A 22,374-nucleotide genomic window follows, 5' to 3' on the forward strand; every position below is an offset into this window, starting at 1 on the left:
TGATGAAATAGCGCGATTTTCATGATAAAAATATCAAATAAAACGCCACTGAGACTTAGAACAAATAAATAAAGCGTTTGATGGTAAAGTACCTTTTTGTTTTGCACAGAAGCTCCAAAAAAGGAGAGAAATAAAAGAGAAAAGACGAAAAAGCCACAGGAAATTAAAAAAAATCTAACTGGTGAAATTGTCGAATTCAAGTCGCTTTTCATTCAATACCGTTACAGAAACATTGTGAACACTTTATTTTTTTTTACATTTATGACCTGCTTGTGCTTCCTTGATGCGCACTGCATATCAAACAGAATATGACATAGACCCACAAGCCCGAGCGAATGCATAAGGTCCGAAGGGCGGTCAGTACAATTGCATAATTATTGAAATTTTCAGTTGCAAGTATTCTGATTGGTTGATAATTTGTTGGCAGCCAAAAGCCCGCCAAACCACGTCTATTTCAGCAACGTCACTCCGTTTACAGCTCAGATGTGGTTTGAGGATATAAGTGGCAAATAGTTACCATTTTTGGGAGCAGTCATTTTTGAGAGCAAAGAAGTTAAAAAAATGAGCCAGCCTAAGCGAAGGAGAAGGAACTATCGGACCAGCGTGCCAAACGCAAATATTGCTGATACAAGGCGGGGCCCAGGTGGAAACAGAGTGAGAGTCGCATCTAATTTGAATGGATACTGATAGTTTGAGAAAACGTTACTATGACATTTTCTGATATTATTCAAAAGGAAAACCACAAAGTTGACTTTAAATTAATGGTGGCATTTCAACAAATTTGTAACGCTCGTCATCTGTACATATTGATTTATACAAGACCTTAACATTTTCAGTAAGCTTAGCGAAACAAGAATTGATAGGCTGTTTTTTTCCCCAGAGAAGGTCATCCTTAATGCAGGGGTTTATAATTTCTTGTTTTTAAAGGGCAAGTTATGGCAGTGTCCGATCTGTCCGAGTGTGTTTGGGTCTCGAATCGCACTTTGGAGTCACATGCGGTGGAAACATGGAGTCGGAATGTAAATACAGAAGGTAAAGATGATTAAATTTGGACTCGTATACAATTACACGTTATCGTAACATAGTCCACACGGAGTAAGTTGTTCAGTTAAAGCATGAGAAACAATCCGTACTCCCAATTTTCTGTTTACAACGAAAAAAAACGTCTTCCAATTTCAACACAGTTCTCAATGCCAGTTTGAAATTAATATTTAGCTTGGTTTGTCGTACATTTCTCCGTTATTTCATGCAGGAGGTTTTCTGCTTCGGGGTGAATCTGGCTGGCCTACTATATCATCCACTCTCCGGCCAACTCATCCACGAGAGAATGATTTCAATTCAAAACCTGATTCTTCTCAGTGTGATATTAAAAAACAAAAATCCTTCGATTGTTTGCTTGTCTTAAAAATTAGGGCGGCCTGACCTTGCGATCTAACAAGGTCTTCTTCTTCTTCAGATATTTTTTTACTTGGGTAGTTGTTGAGTAAATTCTGCATAATGTCTGATCAGCACGATGTCGCAGATATGATTAGAACCTTTTGAGCAGCTTTCAGTTTTACTTTAGAATGATAATCTTACAATATCATTTTTAAAGTTATGATCAGTTGTTTTTTTATGAATCTGAGATAGATTCCGCAGAGAAGTAGTGTTAGATTAAACAGAAAAATGCATTCAAAACGGGGTAAGCAGCCTTGCACGCTCATTAAAAAAACTACGGTAGTAAAAGCGGACCGACTTCCGCCATAAATGACACCGTGGAAAGTTCGTTGTCTACGGCCTACATGGTTGTCAACAACTGTGACTATACACACGATGATTCCCGTCAAACAACACCTCATAGCAATTTATTGATTGAGTTATTTCCATTTATTAAGCACCAGAATGTTTTTTTTAGTTATCTCATTATATGTTATGGCAAAACACTCCAAATACTGCCGCATGAACTGGTGTTTTACGTTACCAGTCACGACGACTGTTTGTACCGAGAGGTAGGCGCTATAGCCCCGTGCACGACGTGCCTGCGACACGGTAGTAATAGTTCACTCTCGGAACTGCGCTTCAGCGCTCAACTTTTAAAGTTAAAAGTACACGTATTCATCTATTGCTTTGTATCCATCTTTTGCTTCTTCTTTTTAAATTAAAATGTATAGCCTTTTGCTCAGATGGGATGATGTCATGTAATCGCACTTTTTATGATAAACGAGTCTCATTAATACCAGAAAAGGAGAAGAAATTGTTTGTCATGATGTGTTTTTTGTATGTATTAAAACTCAGAGAGAATGGTGATTTGCTTTTAACCGAGATTTGATAAAGTGGTCCCATGATCTTCGACTCAGGAACGATTCTGACATTTTCTTGACTATTTTGCCCAGAACCCTACACTTATCGGAACTATTTGCCCAAGAATTGTCACTTGAGAGCTATGATGAGTAGTATTATAATTAGAGAGAATGATTTGGCATATTAATCACCTTACAAAAACCCCTGAATTTCGAGAGGAAAAAAAACATCATTTTTTCCCTATTACCAAGCCATGAAAAAAAAATTGGCGGGAACGGTGAGGAGTTACCAAGGTGACAAGGTTTCCATTGTGAGAACGACAAAAACGTACAGATGACGACCAGGCATCGTCATGTGATCATCTCCCCCCGCAAGAAAAAAATCCATAAAGGAATCAAATACTCACCTCAGTTGGGTTTTTCCCCCTGACCGATGTCGCAACACCAAAACTCCTCACGAACTCCACGTTACAAAACACAAATATATATCCAGGGCGTATCTCCAGAGTGACCGACACCTTATGCGGATCATAAGATGGTATTTTGGCCTAAAACTGGGTTAAAATTTCGGCAAGCCAGCAGAGAGGAAGAAAGACAGACTTCCCGATTCTGCCGTTCATGCACAATGCCAGACTGTGGCCGCACAGTACGCAAGGTCCATGGTACAGTACACGCCTATAATACCATTCAATACAGGACGTGTAGGCGGCTCATTAAGGGATCGTCTCCATGCATTTTTTTTTACTATTTCCTTTACATGTATATCTCCAAGGTTTTTTTTTTTTTTTTTTTTTTTACATGTACCGACACTAAAATAACATATTTAGAGGGAATGTTTGGTAATTTTAGTTTAATGGTGAATGTTTTAATTAGCTGTTTGGGCATGTTTTAATTTGTGGTTCCTTTGATCTTATTGTTTGTCTGGTTGTCTGGTTTTTATTTTTCTAAGCATCACAATTGGTTGATGACTATGAAAATATAATAATAGTGACTCTGTGAACATCAAAGTCACAACGTAATTATGAGAATACAGCTGCTCTCCCTTTATTTTACAGAATATTGTTTACATGTCCTCATATGGCACAATATTTGGTTCTCGATTAAAAAAAATATTTGAGGCCAGTTGGCCTGGTTCACGGCTGAATAACGTTATAACCAGAAAAAAAAAAATACTCAAACAAACAAGCACCACCACCCCCTGATAATCAGTGAGGCATTTTGTTTACGCGTTTATAATCGGTTGGGTTATAGGTTAACGCCCATAAAAGATTTGGTGCGGTTTGGTCAAATGAGGGCGCTGTTGATAATGTGTGGTTCCATCGTTCTTTCCTTTATTTAACGAAAATCCAGACTGCAAAACAAAGCTGCAAAATGTTTGCAGATTTTTCTCAAATAATCTTTAGAAATTTTAAGTAGTGGAAGAATTATAGAGCTTTGCAAAATGCTTGAATTAAGTCCTTGCCCAATAACAGACAAAAACTTGAACACTTTTACCGGATCACCAACAGAGAACACAAAATCTATCATTGTATTTATTGCTCTCAGACCCAACAACCTCCAAGTCACACAAGAACCAACCCATGGCCTAATAAGCTTTGTAATAATGCAACAAAACTTGAGGGAAAAAAACGGTTGTACGTGCCATTTTTACTCTATGATGTCGTTTCCTCCAAAACTACTGGCACGCCCAAACGTTTACGGTCAACAACAATGGCGCCCTCTATCATTGACTTGCTCGTCGCAAATTCCTTTTGCTGGCGCACGGTATTGCGCCCTCTATTGGCGAAATGGTCTTACTATAAAAGGAGTGGCGATTGGAATTGCATTGTCGGTCTAGATATAAAGAATACAAACGAGTTTTTAGAACTTTATTGAGAAATATTACTTTGCAACCGACTTACTATTGAATTGAGCAAAATTTTGATCAAAATAAGGGCTCTATAATATTGTTAAACAAGTCTAATTACAGAGAAATAACTGAGTCATTTTATAAAACGTTATATTTTATTATCCAGTCCAAATAACACGTTATCAAGTGCAGTGTGTATTGCCAATTCTTAAAAGAAAGTTGTTGAGAGATCTCTGTGGTAAATAACATTTAAAATAGAATAGAGGGCATATTGAACACTGGAATATTCGTACACATAATTCTGTTTAACAGATAAAAACAAAATGATGTGAGAATTTAGGGTTTTCTAATTAAACAAACATCTGTCATTTAATTTTATTTCAGAAGAAAAATGTGTAGATTGTTTCCCAGAAAAATCGATTAAATCAACGCCGGGGAAGTTCAGGCACGTTTATCTAATGCTATTATGGTTCTTTTAATACAGCGGTGACTAAACAATGCTATTAAAAATACGCCCAAAATGCCGTAAGGTTCTGATACAATCTCAATACAGAAGTCCTTGAAAAATAATAGGTTAATTTCCGTAGAAAGCGGTCAAAGAAATCTTCGGATCAATTCCAAGAATAATTGGTTGTTTCTCTGTCCGGAGGAGTGGAGGGTTATGACGTGACAAGTTTCCAATGATGACACGGGATTTGAACTCGAGCGGTTCTCCGAGTGAATTAAGTACCGTGCTTCATCCATTTTTGCCGGTCGGCCAACCCATCACGCCCTTCGCTAGTTTCCAATTTCCTTGGGGAGTCTGCTAGACGCGTAGGCGTGAGTAAGACCCGCATTCACGTCTTGTGCATGCATGATTGCGAGAATCTCCGTAGGATTCTCCGTTGTGATACCTGCCCGAGGGCTGACTTCATCTCTATGGCTTACCCGTAGATAACTCGCCCCGACCTGATTGCAAACCAGATGGAAAACGCGGAGTGATCGTCTCTGGAGTTTGTCTCTTATTGTCCTCGAGATTGAATTCGATCGAGTATCAAAAATCCTATAATGCAAAGGTATTCGAAACACACTTTCGGAGACTACATAACTGTGAACCCGATAATATGAACCATTAAGTACCGATTCTCAACTCCCCTCTTACTCCTGAGCAAATTTTTTTAATATTGCTCGTTTTTAAATGTTACAGAGCAACCTGAATTCATTCGTACAGTCGTATTACTGTATCGATGTGGACCCCAGGGCCTTTATGTCCTGTCATACTTGACCTATTTCCAAAGCCACGCGTGCATGCAGGCAATATCTTAACGCATTTAGACTTGAAATTTGCACATGCTAATACATGTAGTTTCAAGTTTATCCGCCTTTACCGGATTACATGGTTGCACAAGAACGCTCGCTTGAGGACGAATGTCTACTTTAATAGTTATTCCCATGATTCCATCCTCTTGTCGATGCATCCCGGAAACGAAGTGTCACCATGATTATTTTTTTGTCACCCATTCCAAGTGGACATGGATCATTCAGTCGCCTCAAAATACGGAGAAATCGGTTAAGACACCTGATGATACAAAGCACTTTAAAATGTACCAAAAAAAATACATATTTTGTCTGAAAAATTAAAGTTCGGTGAAGATACCAGTGTCAATTTAAGAATGGTTTTGGTAGTTTTGGTCACTGTGAAGGAGCCAAGTCATCCCACATGCATGGTTATTAAAGAGCTTTTAAGGGGCTTTTAAATACAATCAAAACGGATCTACCATGTGGGATTGCTACGAGCAAGCGAGGAAGCCAAGCCTACGCTAATGCCAATTGCATCGATCCCGGTATCTCTCGTTCTAACTGCTTTGACCCTTTTTTAGGCCTCCGGTAACTGTTGATTCACAAAATGTGGTTTATTTTAAGGCAAACGGATTGCCAAGCAAGCTTCCTACGAAAGCCCTGTTCGGAATTCAATTAAAACGCGGAAAAATTGTATTTTCAATTTCGTTCTTTTGTAAATGTATACAGGTATTTTTTTCAACATCTGACCACTGTTGTTTAACTAATCGTTGTTCAAACTGATCATTTGCTATTTTTAAGTCATTTGTCAGAATGCCTTATTATTTTTATGACTTTGCATTATTCGTTAAAATAGCGAGATAGGAAGTCAAGTGATTACTCATCCATAGATAGATAATGTGACGAGTACTAAAAAGCAACATTATTATGTACATGACTTGACTTGTAGGCCTAGTCTACTCCGAAAACGGGGCGTAGAGGCATTGAAGCATTTCGTGCAAATAACATCATGGAAACCATCAAGACGCTCATTTAAATTTTAAATTTTCTTCCAAACCTGATTTCAATCGATAATCCATTAAGGTTATTTTTACCCACCAGAGTGTCCACAGTTTAATTACATTAAACTGTTGACATTTCTGTATCTGGTAAGATACCCGTAGAGGCGTAGACATTGCGTGTGTGACGTTGGTGTTGACTGAAAACGTTACCACGCTGCCGATATTGCCTTCACCTTTTGGGGTACGTGGAGTATAAGCATCGTACCTCGATATGGGCTATTGCTTTTGGAGGTATTGGACATCTTTTTAAAGGAAAAAGTTTCACGTATTTGTCCTGTTTACTTGAAGATTTTTAGTTGCCGTTTTTGTTTTATAGTCATACCATGCTTCTACTCGTAGTTGCAATTAAATATACAAATTAAAATAAATGTATTAAACACTAAACTGCAAATGGCGTATATTCTACACTGGTATAACATATAACTTCAAAAAGTACAATATATTGTGGGTTGCTTCCGATCATTTTCATTTTTCTAAAAGATTAAAGTGGCCTGAGGCTTGATGTTTCGATCTTAACAAGATCTGCTTCAGAGGTAAGCATATTTTGTTAAGATCGAAACTTCTAGCCGTTTTTTTTTTTTTTTAGATTGGTATATATTTCAGGTCAATCCAATCAGAAAGCAGTTTGCAGCAGTTTTATTCATTATCATTTTTATTTATGCCATTTCACTCTTGCTTGGGGACGTGTGGTCTAGCGGTAGAGCACGTGGCTCATGATTGTGAGGTTGTGGGTTCGTGCCCCGCCGTGGTCATGCGTGTTGTGCCCTTGGGTAAGGCGCTTTACCTCAGTTCCTCCTCTCAACCCAGGTGTGGGTACCGGCATTATTCAATGCTGGGAAGGTAACAGACTCGCTGTGGAGGTTTGGCGATCCCCCACAGCAGCATTTAATGGACTCGAGTCTGGCCCAATCGCCTCCAAAGAGAGATGGGCACTCCGTTCCTGTGAACACTCTCCAAATTCCAAAGAGTGAAATTAGGGACTAGACGAAAATCACTCTCATTTTCGATTGACATAGTCTGAAAAATGAACCACTTCAGTCGAAGCTCGAGTGAAACCTCGATCTTTACAATTGAAGAAATTTCACTCTAAAACGTCTAGTCCCTACTTTCCGACTGTGCCGGAGTGAATCTTCACTTGAATGGAGTGAATGTTCACTCTTTGGAATTTAAAGAGCAGGTTCGTCCGCTTTACCTTCACCTTACTCACCCTTTCTTATGGTCCTCATCCTCTTCTCTTTTTTTAAATGTCGTAGCATAATTTTATTAAATCGTTTGCTCCTTTTTTGTAATTCGTCTTTTTAGCACTATAACAGAAAACGGTCTCTGCAAATGTTCATATGAAAGGCCATTATCAAATTCCTTTTCTCACTTTAGCATTAGTCAAGTTCGGTGGGGGGGGGGGGGGGGGGGAGCACACACTAAGCTAGCTGAAGTGCTGTTTGGAACCCAGACTTTAACGGCCCTTCAGAAACCGATGGAAAAGCAATAGAGAAATTGAATGCCGTTCCAGCAAACTGTCCATTTTTAGAACCGTTTTAAGGTAAAATGCACTTACTGGAATGTGAAAAATGATTATAGCTATGAGAAAAAGTGGTTTGGAGCAAAGTGACAGTGGGACGGAACAGTAATGAGGCGAAGTGGAAATGATGCGAAAGTAGTGATGGACGATGTGGTGGTTGGTGTGAAGTTGTGACGGGTCGAAGTGGTGACGGGGCGAACTTGGGGCGAAGTGGTGATGGGGCGAAGTGGTGATGGGGGCGAAGTGGTGGTTGGGGCGAGGAGGTGATGGGGCGAAGTGGTGACGGGGCAAAGCATTTAGGATCATTTGCATTTATCCCCAAAAGTAACCTACCGAATCGTTATCAAAAATGTTACACTTAATTTGATTAAAGATATTGGTATGCTGTCCCTTAGAAGAAATCAGGAAGTCACGTTTCCAACAATCTGTCAATTGACTAATTGTTGGTGATGGAGAGTCATGTGTTAGGCTAGCTAAACAAATTGTGTTTAGGAATCAAAAGGTTGTGCATGGTTTTTAGACAGTTTTCTCGAAAAGTGTAATTATGCACTTAGCTGAAACTTCAATTGGTTAGGTTTGGAAATTGTCTTTGGATGTTGAGTGGTGTCATTATTGAAAACGAACAATTGAAATGCACAAAAGGGCCAAGGGGCTAACTGACAATGGGACGAAATGATCGGCAATATGTTTGTTTATAGGTATATTTTACCTCATCTTGCCCCAAAAATCAAAATTATAACTGCACCTGTTTTCATTGACTTAATCGCATTAACGAGCTATTAATATACTGAGTAACATTTTCCTTCTTCAAACGATCTTCACTTTTGTTTTGCTCCGGATCATGTCCCTTCGAGTCAGCGTCATAGATAATTAGATTGTGGCCTCAAAAGCCGGGTAACTCGGTGGCATCAGCTGTATCGTGCACTTATGTCTCCTTGACATTTTACTCAATTAAGAAGATCGACGATGCAGTAATACCACCGATATACCAATGGAAGACTAGTGTAGTAGCTTTGGTGGAACAGCAGGATTCGTAGAGTGGTCACACAGCAGCGCTAGCTTTTTATACCACACACTGCAATAAACACCAAATTTGGGAAGCGGATATTACAACGCAACACAGTAGATTTTCAGATATAAGGACTGGAATACGACCGAATAATAGACGCGTGACCTCCTCAATTATCCGTCTTTCCGGTCAGCACTTAGGTAATACTACTTTGAGAGCGAGAATGGTTTGATGTGGGAGATCGTGAAGGCCATCAGATGGAATTAAGTCGTCAGTAAAACAAGCGAGATATTAAATTACTTGCCGACACCGCATCTGCGAACTGTCTTAGTTCATTTCCGAATTCCAGTTTCCTAGGAGGGTAATTGTGTACAAAGGCGCGACGATGGACAAACTGGATTACGCAAACTGTAAAGCTATCTAGGGTTTTATTTTCAATCCAAAGTACATTTGCACACAGGCATTTATTTATTATTTACTGAAAGTGGCTTTATGTATACAAAGGATATTCATGAATGTAAAGCCTGCTTATTAAAATTAAATTAGAGTACTAAAGACTGTTGATCACACATGTCACTTTCAGAACTAGAAGCATATAGCCATAATGGCCAGATTAAGGTGTATTCATTTTCACGGAATCATAAAATAAGTGTTTATCATGTTTATTCAACCAGTTAAAACAAGTTATTTTTATTTCATTAAAGGGTACTTTTTAATTAATACTAAACAATTAATTATCGACAATATACGTCAGAATTGTAAATCTCACGTGTAACGTTTGTGTGTGTTTTCGTAAATTAATTTTTAGATTCTTGTTTTATACTTTTTTATAGGACTGCGTTTGTTGATGAAAATTACTTCAGAGAGCTAAAGTTAAATTGCAGTAAAACTCTTAACGGGTGCATTAAAGAAGAGAACATAATGCAAAAATATTAAGATGTTATGCATGGATCATTCTGGACTTTTGTGAACATTAATGCTTTGCAAATTGTCGACACTATGTACTGAAGACTGAACAATTTACATTTTGGCTGTGTATGTTTATCCGGTACATGTAATGGATGTCACTTTAAAAAGATCTATGCTTACAATATCAACAAATTCAGGTGTACGACTCTAGAGATTTGCCAAAATATGAGCATATAACGTACCTTGAATCTGGGCATTCGTACAAAAAAAATTCTGTGAACCTTACAAAGGTTACCTCAATGGTATAAACGCTACGGCTGATTAAGGGTATGTGGTAAATTCTTATATAAGTCTGGGTCACAGTACGGGTGACCAATCGTATTTATGTATAGTGTCCATCCTTTAAATTCTTGTTCTGCAATACCACACATCCTAATGACAATCATAAATCCTCTCATAAGCCCTACAAACGCATACTCTATTTTGACCTCTGTCAATTTAATCCTCTTACCTACTGATCACCCTGTCCCTACATAATCATTCACATTCCCTTCACGCGCGCCCCAAAATGCGGCCTTCCGATTGGTCAATTGGCGTCGGAAGGACAGAAAAGGGGTCGGGGCATTATCTCTACTGCCCCTCAGCACACCTTCCCCTCCGTTGAGAATTCGGTAGGGCAAAAACTGAGCTTTTTGACATTCACATTATCATACGCTTAAGAAATGCATTTAGCGCTTCCAAATACATTTTTTTTGGGGGGGGGGGGGGAGATCCTAATTATCTATGCGCCATTCTTGTTACATACATTAATTGTCTATAAAATCTAAGGTAGTTGATGATAATTTTTACTCCAATGTCTTAGGAAGATCATTATCTATGAGCCATAATGCATGCAGCACTTACCAGCAATAATTAACAAGTTACTTGTTTAATTGCTTTTCAGTTGTGTTCAATGGGCCATGACAGCTAGCTCAGATGGTCTTTCGGGGCAAAATGCATCAGGCAAATTGCCTTATTCCCCCCTTAACAAGCGAATGTCTTTTCGCACGGGAAAATTATCTGATGACAACAGTGGAAATGCCAGGCTGTTTCTGAGCGGGGGAGCATTCTGACTTTAAAAGTGACGTTTTTCTATCTCCAATTCATTTCATTATCCTTAAAATAAGTCCTCAGTTGCGAATATTAAAAAAATTCGCCCATCTGGCATCCGTGTAATGAATTTACATATTGTACACACATTACACAGATGCAAATTATATGATTGTTTATTCACAGATGTTAGTATGAAGAACACAACCATATCGAATAAAATTAACGTATATTTACACAAGTTTACTTAACAAGTTCCGCTTTACGCTTACCAGAATGCGAAAATACACTACTAATTTCAAGAAGTAAGTCTGAGGCAATCTGATATGATGTCTCCTTTCATGTTCTATCTATCGGACCTTTATCAGCAACAAAAGTGACAGATAATGAACATATGGCCAGTACTACGACCCCGTTAACGGAAATAAAAAACAGAAAAGATGAGACCATGGCTTTTAATCCTCATTCAAATTTAAATTCAAAACGCTAGTCCGAACGTGGTATGCTTTCGTTGAACACGATTACTTCGGGGTTTTTTTTGGTTTCATTCCTAATGAAACGAGCGTCGGAGGAACAGTTTGAAAGGAAGTCACGCCCACCACGAAAAATATGCCCTTGGTCTGAAAAAAAAAACGTTGTTGAGACACCAAGCATCTTCTGTGAATTTGACTGAGTTTGTTTTGACAATCCAAGGTTGGAGCCTGAACTCTGCATCCAAGGTGGCATTATGGATACAGAGACCCATAGGATCAATTTTCTCTCATTTCCGTTGGTCAGCTGACGCGTGTGAAAGACACTTATACTCAGGCCACGGTCAGATATATATGGCACCATATCTACGTCACAGCCTGACGTCATCATCACATCCATTGCTTTGGCGATTAAATCGTCTAAATACTGTTATTCCCCAAAGCGGCTGCTCCAGGTATAGAAGCCATGCTTGGTTCTTACGGAATCGCAACAACACACGTATTTCTTTACCACAACGATGGAGATAATAGGGCCGAGTCCGCCTTAATCATGCACCAAAGTAGAAGACCGGGGTTTGACAATTCGATTATAAAGCTACAGATTGACTGAAATTGATCATCAAAACGATTGTTTGTCAGTCGGAGAAACAAGCCCGACCACATTTCCCCAAATTTAATTGTTAACAAGGCTAGCAGAGCATGCACATATGTGAACTGTTTAATTGTTCTAAGCACGTTTTCATATGGACGAAACCGGTGAATCTGAATTGGCGACCAGTAATGTATACATCGTCTGATTTATCCCTTTGTTTTGCCTAACTTATCCGCACTGGTCAAATGGAACTTTCTGTACAAAAAACAAATACTTAATACAAAAGAATGTATTTCACTGTCATGAACAAAATTAACATATTGGGAGGTTGAAGTGAATAGACGACACGAAATGTTAAAAGAATTCGTTGTCCATTTTTTTTTTTAAAGAAATCGCCATGTGATTCCTTATTCTTGAGCACTTTTTCATAATCTTGTCCTCGTAAAAATCATTCTGCAGCTCTCATTTTATTTCATACTTTCCACTGTAAATAAAATGTAGTTAAAATTCAGCGCGAGTCTGCTAGCCTTCTTCTTATAATCACAGTCGAGACCAAAACGACATGACCGTTACTGATCTGAGAACGCTCCATTTGCGGCGGTGGCAGTTGTACATTCTAAAAATCGAAGGAGCAGCTAACCTTGGATTAAATTTAGTGCGGTTGTGTACAGAGAAAACGTTGGGAGAGACGAGGTTGAAATGAAACAAATTGATTGCTTTACGAATCGGAGAAATCAATCAAGAGATGAATGTGTGGAGACATGCGACATATGCCCAATTATCTTGAGATCCCGAAGCACAGGTGGTCTTTTGTTCGTCATGGACGTTGGATTTGATAACGGATTGCACAAATTGTTAGACAATTGAGTGAAGATTTGCCCACAAATAAGTTCAAATTTCACTGTCATATCTTTCGGTTACAAAATCTTTCGGTAAAATATTCATGTTAGAGTTTATTTCGTGTGGAGAGTAGGCCTATATAGGCCAGGCCTTTCACAAAAATCCCAAGTGATTCGAATTTGAGAGTATCAGGGATCAAATTTCATCCATATTAAAAATGCGTTCCCCGTTCTATTTTCTAGTTTCACCTCAATTTTTTTTCCGTAGTGCTATTTTCTAAGAAATATAAAAGTTAGTCACTTTTGAATGGGACATCGAACGAAAAAAAAACACCGATGAATAATTAATTTTTTGAATTATTTCTTCACAAAAATCGATGATTACTTTTAAGTAAGACCTGTTTTGTTGATGGTAAAGAATTTGAAGAACATACATGTACACGTTGGCTAGGAATGCTATAGCAAATTGGCGGTGGTGATTTTAGAAGCCTTTACGCATGTTTAAAATGTACGCATATAAAAACATAATGAGTTAAGGGAGTAATATTTTGTTTTTGCCCCAGAAAAGCGAAAAATTGAATGGATTTCCGAGGTATGGTCTCAGATGTGAAGCTGAAATGTTTGCTTTTCATATCCAATGAATTTCATTGTATTTGCATAAATGAAAAATAATGTATTTCAATTCGTTATTGGAAACCCAATTAAACAACAGTACTCAACCTCACTTATACAAGTGTATTAAACATCTGCTTTAGTCTGGTTCCCAGACCAACAGATTCTGACTATTCCTGATGAATCTTAGGTCCGGTAGCCTTCGGTAATACATTGTATTACAATTTATGTCACGTGACTAAAACGGGAGGAATTCCTCCTTTTTCCGAAAATGTCCGAAGTTTGCCGAATTCATTTCGTCGACAATCGGATAGTGCCCGAGTATTTCCGAGTATAATATATTAACTGCTAATTGCTTATTAAAAAACTTAAAAAAATTAGTTCATAATTAATATCCATTGCTTTCATTTAGAAAACTTGAAATTCAACGACGATTTTGTACTCGGATCGTGTACGAGGGCTAACTTTTTGCTACGTCATGTACTAGTTTGAATTTGACGACCGTTACTGGTGTCGCTTTGACAAAATTCAGAAGGACATTTCTGGTGAGGGTCTCCTTTTATTCTCTTTTAGTCTTTAGAAATACTTTTTCAGATCTGTTGATATAATACGTGTGTCCGCAATAATTGTGTGAATCATGGGGAGATATTTTGGTGGGCATATAGTTCCCAAAAAGGGCTTAAATCCAACGTTTGCTGACGCTATGCTCGGGCCAAAGAAACACACTGGCGACTTGCGTACTACATGTGTATGTTTCCGTGCAGTTCGCACGTACGCTGTGTACGGTGTACAGCCGCGCAGTATGCGTAGCTTGGGACAGCTTTGCAGGGTCGTGTTACTGTATCGGGGCTTTATAATTAAAACATAGTGTATGATATTCATATGGTGTCACATCAGAATCCCTGCCATCTTATTTAATCGCACACAAGTAGGATCTTTACATTTAATAGTTTTTGACCATATTTTTCAGTCTATTGCTTGGACTATCCTGTAACAAAGTGGGGACCTCGACTGAAAGTGTAACGTAGGCTATCCCAATTATTTCACAGTTTGAGGGAAGCGAGGCGAGAGCCAGCCCTGGCCGGCTGTTTACATTGACTAGCACGAGTGTTGGGTGAGTGCACCTAGTCTGCACGCCTTTATAATTGTCCATTATTATTAAGGAATTAAATTCAAAGGTTATGTTGACTGTTTCTTATACTGAAGTATGTATAATTTAGTTAAACTTTTAATATGATTGTGTAATTGTTCACAGGGGTAATAAACCAGCCACAAAATAAACATCTGACCGTCCTGGTCAGTGTGTGAGTGACGTTTCCTTCCCTGCTCCCCCTTATAATTACCATCTCTGGGAACAACTTCCCCTCCCGTTGATCTTCATTGGTTGACAACCTATTTCCATGGCAACGTGGGATTACAACATTTATTTTTAGCCACAGAGGCTACCTGACCTAAGATTCATCAGGAATAGTCAGAATCTTTTGGTCTGGGAACCAGACTACATCTGCTTCGGAATAAGCACGCATGCGCACATTTAGCTCATCTCTGATTGGTTGGTTTCGGGGCCGTCTCTTTGCATATAAACGCATCTATCTTGTCTTTGAGTTCATATAGCGGAACATCAGACGGATCTGATTTCGTCTCATCGTACGTCTGATCAGAATTGTCACTTCATAAACTGTGAGAAGTATTTTTCCAGATAATTTGGACTTGAGAGTCGTACTAAGATGGCCGAGTCTATTCTGCTACTTCGTGTTATCAAGACAATCGTAGGATTCCTGGGGATCTTCGGCAACGCCTTGGTGTGCTTTGTCGTCTTCAAGACCAAAGCAATGCACACCACAACCAATGCGTTCATCTTCAACCAAGCCGTGATTGATTTCATGGGTTCGACCATGCTACTCCTGGGCAGTAACATCCCAATCCCGGTCCCTATGCCTGCCGGGCTGCCGGGTGATCTCCTCTGCAAACTCTGGGTCTCCGATTTCTTTCTCTGGGCGTTTCTGACCGTCTCCACCATCAACTTGGTTTTCCTGACATTCGAGAGGTACTTCGCCATCGTGTTTCCCTTCCGGTATCCGATTTACTACTCCCGCAATAAGGTGGTGGTGATGATGACGCTTACTTGGTGTTTGGGCGTCTTCAGCAGCTGTTACAACATCGTCATCTACGCCAACATAGAGGGTAACTGTGTGTCTCTTACAATCCCTGGCGCCCAAGCTGTTGGCGTCATTATATTCTTCTTGCAGTACCTCATCCCCGTGGTGGCAATACTTCTCGCTTACGTCCACATCACTGTGGTTCTGAAGCGAGGGGCGGACCGAGTAGGCCCACAACCCACCGGTCAGTCAGTGGTGGAGGCACTAGACGCATCTCTCCTTCGCGCCCGTCGCAATACCTTCAAGACGCTTCTGATCGTCTTCATCACCTACGTCGTCTGCTGGACTATGAACTCCATCATTTTCTTCATGTTCAACTTCGGCTATCCGCTGGACTTCAACGGAGCGCTGTACATCGTCTCGGTGGCCCTGGTAGCTATCAATTCCTGCGCCAACCCGGTCATCTACGCCGTCAAGTACCGGCAGTTCAGGCAAGGATTCAAGAAAATCTTCTTGCGGAAGGAAACCAACGTTCTCAACAGCGATGCGGCAAGACCAGTGACTGTTTCATAGGGACGTTTATGGGATGACCTTATTTTGAACGAGTAAATGAACACAAAACTATTGATGCTGTGTCAAGGATATAACAAAAAATGATAATGGAGGCGTAATAAGTTTGATTATTTTTAAAGAATTTTGAAAGAAGCGTTCGACTCTTTCGTGTGATATATAATTGGAGTCTACAAATGTAAAAAAAAAAAACCACACACACCGGACATTTTGTGGTGTTTACTTCATGAAATAATCCATTTCGATCGCTGTTGTTCATTTTGTTATTCGTGACATCTTTCGTAACTTTGGACGAAAACGATGTTTTCCCTAATTGGATGCCGTAAAGGACGCTTGATCTACAATTGTATGGGCTTTTAGAACGCACAAAACACAACAGTGTAGATGCACAGACGTGTATTAGGCCAATTCGTCGCTAGAATGTCGCAAAAAAACATATAATACCATGGTGATGTTAGTCTATACTTAAGAACAAGACAATGACATGTTTGTATTTTTCTAAACCCTTACTCGCTGTGGCTTCGTGACGCCAATTCAGTTTGTATGAGCCTGGTCAGTGGAATCTTATGTGAAATATACTGGGGCCATAATAAAGGTTAAAATGCCCGGAATGGGTGCTAAAACCCCGCAACAAATGTCAGAACCGTTTGTACTTTGTTTTGCGCTTCAGGTTATTAGGAAATGAAAGACATAAGCCATAGAAATTATAGTCAAGCCTAGTTGTGCCGTGCTTGGCTGGGTGTGTGCACGATGGGTTTGTTTATGGTGTAAATCGAGGACACACAATGTGAAACATCATTGTGTAATTGAGGACATAGTCAAATCGAGGAGGTCCTCGATTCGAAAACATGTACAAAACCAATGGGAGCTGTTGCAAAAAAGATCAGTGTGAACAAAAGATAGATGAAGAGGAGCAATAGGAAATCCTGGATTTACACCATGATAAACAAACCTGTACTCGTTTATACATTCCAATTGTGAACGTTGAACAATGAACGACAATAGGGTCCACGATTGAACAAAGGTCCACAATTGACGATCGTGTACAAAATATACGGGAGGACTTCCTTAAAAGTTACAGTACAAACAAAAGAGGGACAATAATGAAGGTGTTTACACACTTGTGTGGGTGTGTCTGTGGAGAAGGGGGAAGGGGTAGGGGAAGGTGGAAGGGGAAGGTGGAAGGGGAAGGGAAAGGGGGAAGGGGAAGGGGCAAGGGGAATGGGGAAGGGGTGGGAGAAGGGGAGGGAGAAGGGGAGGGGAAGGGGTGAAGGGAGGGGTAAGGGTGGGGAATGGGGTAGGGAAGGGGAAGGGGCAAGGGAAGGGGAAATGGGGAGGGGTAGGGGAAGGGGTCAAAAATAGTCTAATTTGGCTCATCCCCTTCGGACAAGAATATTGAAGTGCGAAGTCGGAATGGACATACACTTAGCGGCACTTTTTTTTACTGCATAGGCACTGCATCAAATAGGTATCCAAAGATTTTCAAGGGGGTGTTTAAAACAATTATGGGCCCCAATCTTAACTCCACTAATTAACACTCTTCACCTCTTTCCCCTGCTGCATTTGCGAGGTAAACGCCAACATTTTGGAGCAACGGGATTCAGCCAACTTTGATTGAAAAACAAAATCTGCGCATATATAGTTTGACAACCGACGTTGCTGTAATGTTAGTCGTATTGATCTAATGTCCTTCCCAGTATCATAAATAATTCAATTAGTGGTGAAGTAATTTGCCAGTGGGCGTACCGCAGACAAAACCAATAAGATAACACCCTTTATTTAATCTTAAAGATATTTCTTTCAAGATGAGTCTCGTTTATTTTCTAGGCTGGCATTGTGTCTGGTGCACCATCTGGCATGGTTTCCGTATATGATGTTATTTGCGAGGTAATTGATTTAATTAACAAGAATGTTGGCGTTGTTGAAAACAGACTGCGTTTATATTGAACTGCGCCCTCAGTAATAACATTTGACATAGCTCGTACCCAGTGCCCTATCCGACGGGGGCGCTCTTTATGCCCCGCGTACGCGGTTCGTTGGTTGTGATGACCACGAGCACACTTTGACTTATGCATCGATTAATTGTTTCTCCTCCCCAACCAACCCCACGCTGCTCATAATGTTCTGTCGGGGTTTGGTCGCGTTTTTAAAGCTCCTGGGTGGGGATTTGGTCTCTCACGAACATTTTTACCACAAACGCAATACATTGACATGCAAACAGTTTAGGGCGCCCCACTGATAAGTGTCGGAGATTGTCACTTAAATTTTGCCCAAGGGTGGGAGGCCGCAATTTTAATCAATCAAAAATTCTAACGTCTACTAATGAAGCGCAAATGATAGACAGAGAGTTAAGAACTTGTTTTAACTGTTGTACAAATATTTCACTTTAAAGACATTAGAAATGCATTCTCATCATGTAAACCATTGACTGTGATAATGATTTAATCGTGTTCTTGACCGCTTGAGGGCGTTGTTCAATCATTTTAGTATAATTTGATGGTACAAACACTATCGTACAATTTTTCATTAATATAAATAAAATAAAAATAAAAATAATTGTATAAACTTTTGTTTAGAATTCATTTTTGAAGAGTAGTGATGAAAAGCATTTTTTTTTAAAATAAATGCATGTAATGTTACATGCTACTTAAGCAAATGTATCATGAGAGCGCTCTCAGTTGTTTAAAAAATTAAAAAAAACATTTGATCTAAACGATGTAATATTGGGAATGTGGCTTCAACATCAGATCCGTTTGCTTGATATAAATTCTTTCTTGATAGAAATAAGAAAGGACAACGAAGAACAGTAATTTTCTTTGTTGTGACAGGGATTTCTTTGTTCTTGAAGCACAGAGAGACGGCTCGACCTAATTATGTGAAGGTCAAATACCGCACGGGTACGGCCTATACGGAAACGTTTCAACACTAACTTCCGATATAAGCGAGCTAATTAATTTAGCAGCTAGTACCAACGCTTTTTTTTTCCGAAGAAAAATCAATTTAGGCCACGTACAGTTAACTGGGAAATCAGTTATTTTTTCCTTACTATTTACTAGCACTCAATTCATTTTCGTTGATACATTGCGATTTGTCGTACTCTGTGAATGAACAATAGGTGGCGTGCTTCGTGAGTCGTGACCACTCATGATAGAGCTCCGTAACAGTGGGAGGGACCGTCTTTCTAATGGAGATCAATAGGAAGGACACGCTGCATGCGCACGAGGTGGGCATGCGAAGGACGCACCATGAATTTTAGTCTGAATCTGCACAAAACCTTTGGCAGAATGTCGTAGCGTTTTCGCTTGAGAACTGCTTCCAGCACCCGATTTCATGAAACTCATCGTAACTTACGATGCATCGCTGCGCTTGAAGGTAAAGCAAGCTCTCATTGGACTGTATAGCTACTTTGAAATTTCCACTCTAATATTCCGGTCTAATTCATAATTATTCAATGAATTTTCTATTTACAACTTTACACACATTGCCTCGGTATTATAATCTCTTTAATGTAATGTTTATGGCATAAAACTGGCTTAGAAATGACTCTTCTTATTTTGCGATGACCACTAGACACGTCGTAACTTGCGACGTGTTTTAAGCCGTTGTCAAGGAACTTACGACGCGTTCAACACATCGCAACTTTCGTGAAATGGAAGATACGACGCGTCACTCGAGTTGCGACGCGTCGCAGCGCTTCGTGAAATCGGGTGCAGGCGTCTCGCCCAACTCTCTCTCTTTTTATAAAACCGTTGAGGGGGTACTCTCCATGGACCCATATCTAAAATAACCTCCACTGCCGAGTAAGGCGTAGTCTTGGCCCTAGACGTCAGTGATCAAGAGCGATAGTTGCTTTGTTGTGTATCGCCCTTGCATAATTTTTTTATTTTTTACTTTCTCTCAGTAACTTCTTGGTCATTTCGTAGCAATGGGGTGGGTCATTTTATGTAAATAAGACCGTCTGTATAAATTCGAACAAACACAGTTTCTTTTTATAGCTTCATGTTTGATCACCGCACGTGCAGCGCGTATGTTTACAACCGTCTGGTGGGCCACTGAACCTTTTCTCGATCGCTGATTGGTTCCCTAGGAAAGCGATGATGCACGGTTGTAATCAAGCGCGCTACGCGTATGATTAAAATCGTCTGGCGAGCCATCCTTTTCTCGATCGCTGATTGGTTCCCTGGGAAAGCCCAGAGAGAAAATAAAGTACCATTCTAGTGCGAGTGGGCCCGCTGGTCTTATTGTTATGCCATTAGAGGGCGCACTAAGCACCGTCAACTATCGATCACTTATCATTACTAGCGTCTTGGGCGAAGACTAAGTAAGGCATGGCAACGAGTAAACATGGGCCCAAATTAACAGATGCTTCAAACAGACAAGATCGAAAACGATTATAGAAAAGAAAGAATTTCCCCTCCAACTATAGGCCTATTGATATTTTGGTCGTATAGGCCTGGTAAATGCACGTGATCGGTTTTAATTTTGTTTTAATCAAGTAAGTACGGTATAAAATTGGTTATTTCGAGCTCATAGTTAATTTGTAGGAGAGCAAATGCGATTTGAAAGACTTGTATATTTCCTTCTGGAAATAATTGGAGTGCACATGCAGTAAGTAAAGTCTACAGAAAATAATATCATTACGTTTGACTCCATGGGTCCCACAATGGGCTGTTTCCTGTCTAGCGGCAGATCACAAAGGAAGTAATCCCCCTAAAGTCTTCAATCAAAGCAGTCGTATGTTTTGAAGAATGTGGAATGGAATATTTTCTTAAAGTATCGATGCAAAGGAGAACAATAAAAATGCTTTTATCCCATTGCTTTGCGTTCCAACACTCAACGATGGATGTTTCTACAATGTTCTTCCTACAAGAAAATCGGTTTGATAACTTTTAACATTGTCCTTTGCTTTATACAATCATCCATTAGCAGAGCGAAGGGAAATTATATGTTTCGCCGAGGGGCTTCCAAAATGCAGACTTGTAATCACTCATAACCAAAACCGCAGAGGATGCCAACATTTTTTCTTATATACGAGCAGTGTCTGAGCTCCCTATTGTTGCCTTCACACAATAAGAGGCCAAAAGACGAACTGCGTGCTTAAAGAACATATATGAAGATTTATGTCACATGAAATATTATAATTTAAATCCTTTGAATCGCTGAAATGTTATAATAATACGTAAGATTACCAGATGAGAATTGTATCTTCCATAAATGCACCAACTTTAGTAAACACTTTGGGAGTCTGATGATCGACTTTCCAAATGACCCTTTGAGACAAGTAAAATACCTAATCATAAAAAGCATAATTGAGGCTGAGATTCTACAACGTAGTGGTGCTGAGTTTGTAACCGTGATGTCTTTGTACTTTCCCAATTGAACATTTTTAGTTGTAACATACATAAGTGACAAACTGTGCAACAATAACTGTGTTCCCCTCATATATATAGTCCCTGGCATCCCACACAAAAAAATATATTTAAAAAAAGGCAGTACATATTTATAACCACGTTTATAGATAATATGAACATTCACTAAAGTCACCGATTTACCACAACACAACTCGACAGGTAAAACACATGTCTTTTACATGATTATTAAGTACTTTGTGTGCGTGAAGCGTGCAGTGTACGTACTTCCAGACAGTGTTTGTATGAGTGCTTGGATTAAAGGTAGAGTAGACTATTTGCATCTATCCAAAAAGTAACCGACCAAAATATTGTCAAAAAACGTATACTTGGAGACGTAAGATGACACCAAACTCCCTGTGAAATGATTATTTCTGGCATGCTGTCATTTCGAAGAAAATATTAAAAGAAGGTGACTCCCAAAGATGCGTCAAGTGACACATTTTTTGGTAAATTTTCGTTGGCATTTGGTTTCTAATTGGGCGAATCCGTGAATGAGTGCAAGCGCGTTGACACGACGCACACGCGCGCGCGGTTGCTATTATTGGCAGAGAACCGTCGGTTCAGTGTGTGACATCACGTAGTAAAAATCGGCTGAATGAGAATCATGTCCCGAATGCTGATTCGGGAGTGTGTCATGGCTCAGCAACATTTGAATTGAAATCGAGATCTTGAATGTTGTGTTTTTTCATAATAAACAGCATTCACAGAGCTAACGTTTCATCAGGTTGGTTGTTAAACACCGGCGTCTTTAGATTTTGAGCACTTTTGTTGTTTCAAACGAAAATAGT

The 22,374-nt window shown here is 39.6% G+C and overlaps 1 protein-coding gene and 1 long non-coding RNA gene across 2 annotated transcripts; both read left to right on the top strand.

Annotated features, from left to right (window-relative positions):
* Positions 1–502: 502 nt before the first annotated feature.
* On the top strand, positions 503–1,783 carry LOC119725219. The gene is made up of 3 exons (XR_005270690.1): positions 503–654; positions 928–1,032; positions 1,253–1,783. It is a non-coding gene; the product is annotated as an uncharacterized LOC119725219 (long non-coding RNA).
* Positions 1,784–15,134: 13,351 nt separating this feature from the next.
* On the top strand, positions 15,135–16,777 carry LOC119725136 (galanin receptor 2b-like). Its single transcript, XM_038196497.1, has one exon. It carries the CDS (start codon positions 15,234–15,236, stop codon positions 16,176–16,178), a length of 945 nt encoding a protein of 314 aa, XP_038052425.1. The 5' UTR covers positions 15,135–15,233; the 3' UTR covers positions 16,179–16,777.
* The last annotated feature ends 5,597 nt before the right edge of the window (positions 16,778–22,374 follow it).

This window comes from Patiria miniata, unplaced genomic scaffold (genome assembly GCF_015706575.1).
Source record: "Patiria miniata isolate m_02_andy unplaced genomic scaffold, ASM1570657v1 HiC_scaffold_18, whole genome shotgun sequence".
In the NCBI taxonomy this organism is placed as follows: domain Eukaryota; kingdom Metazoa; phylum Echinodermata; class Asteroidea; order Valvatida; family Asterinidae; genus Patiria; species Patiria miniata.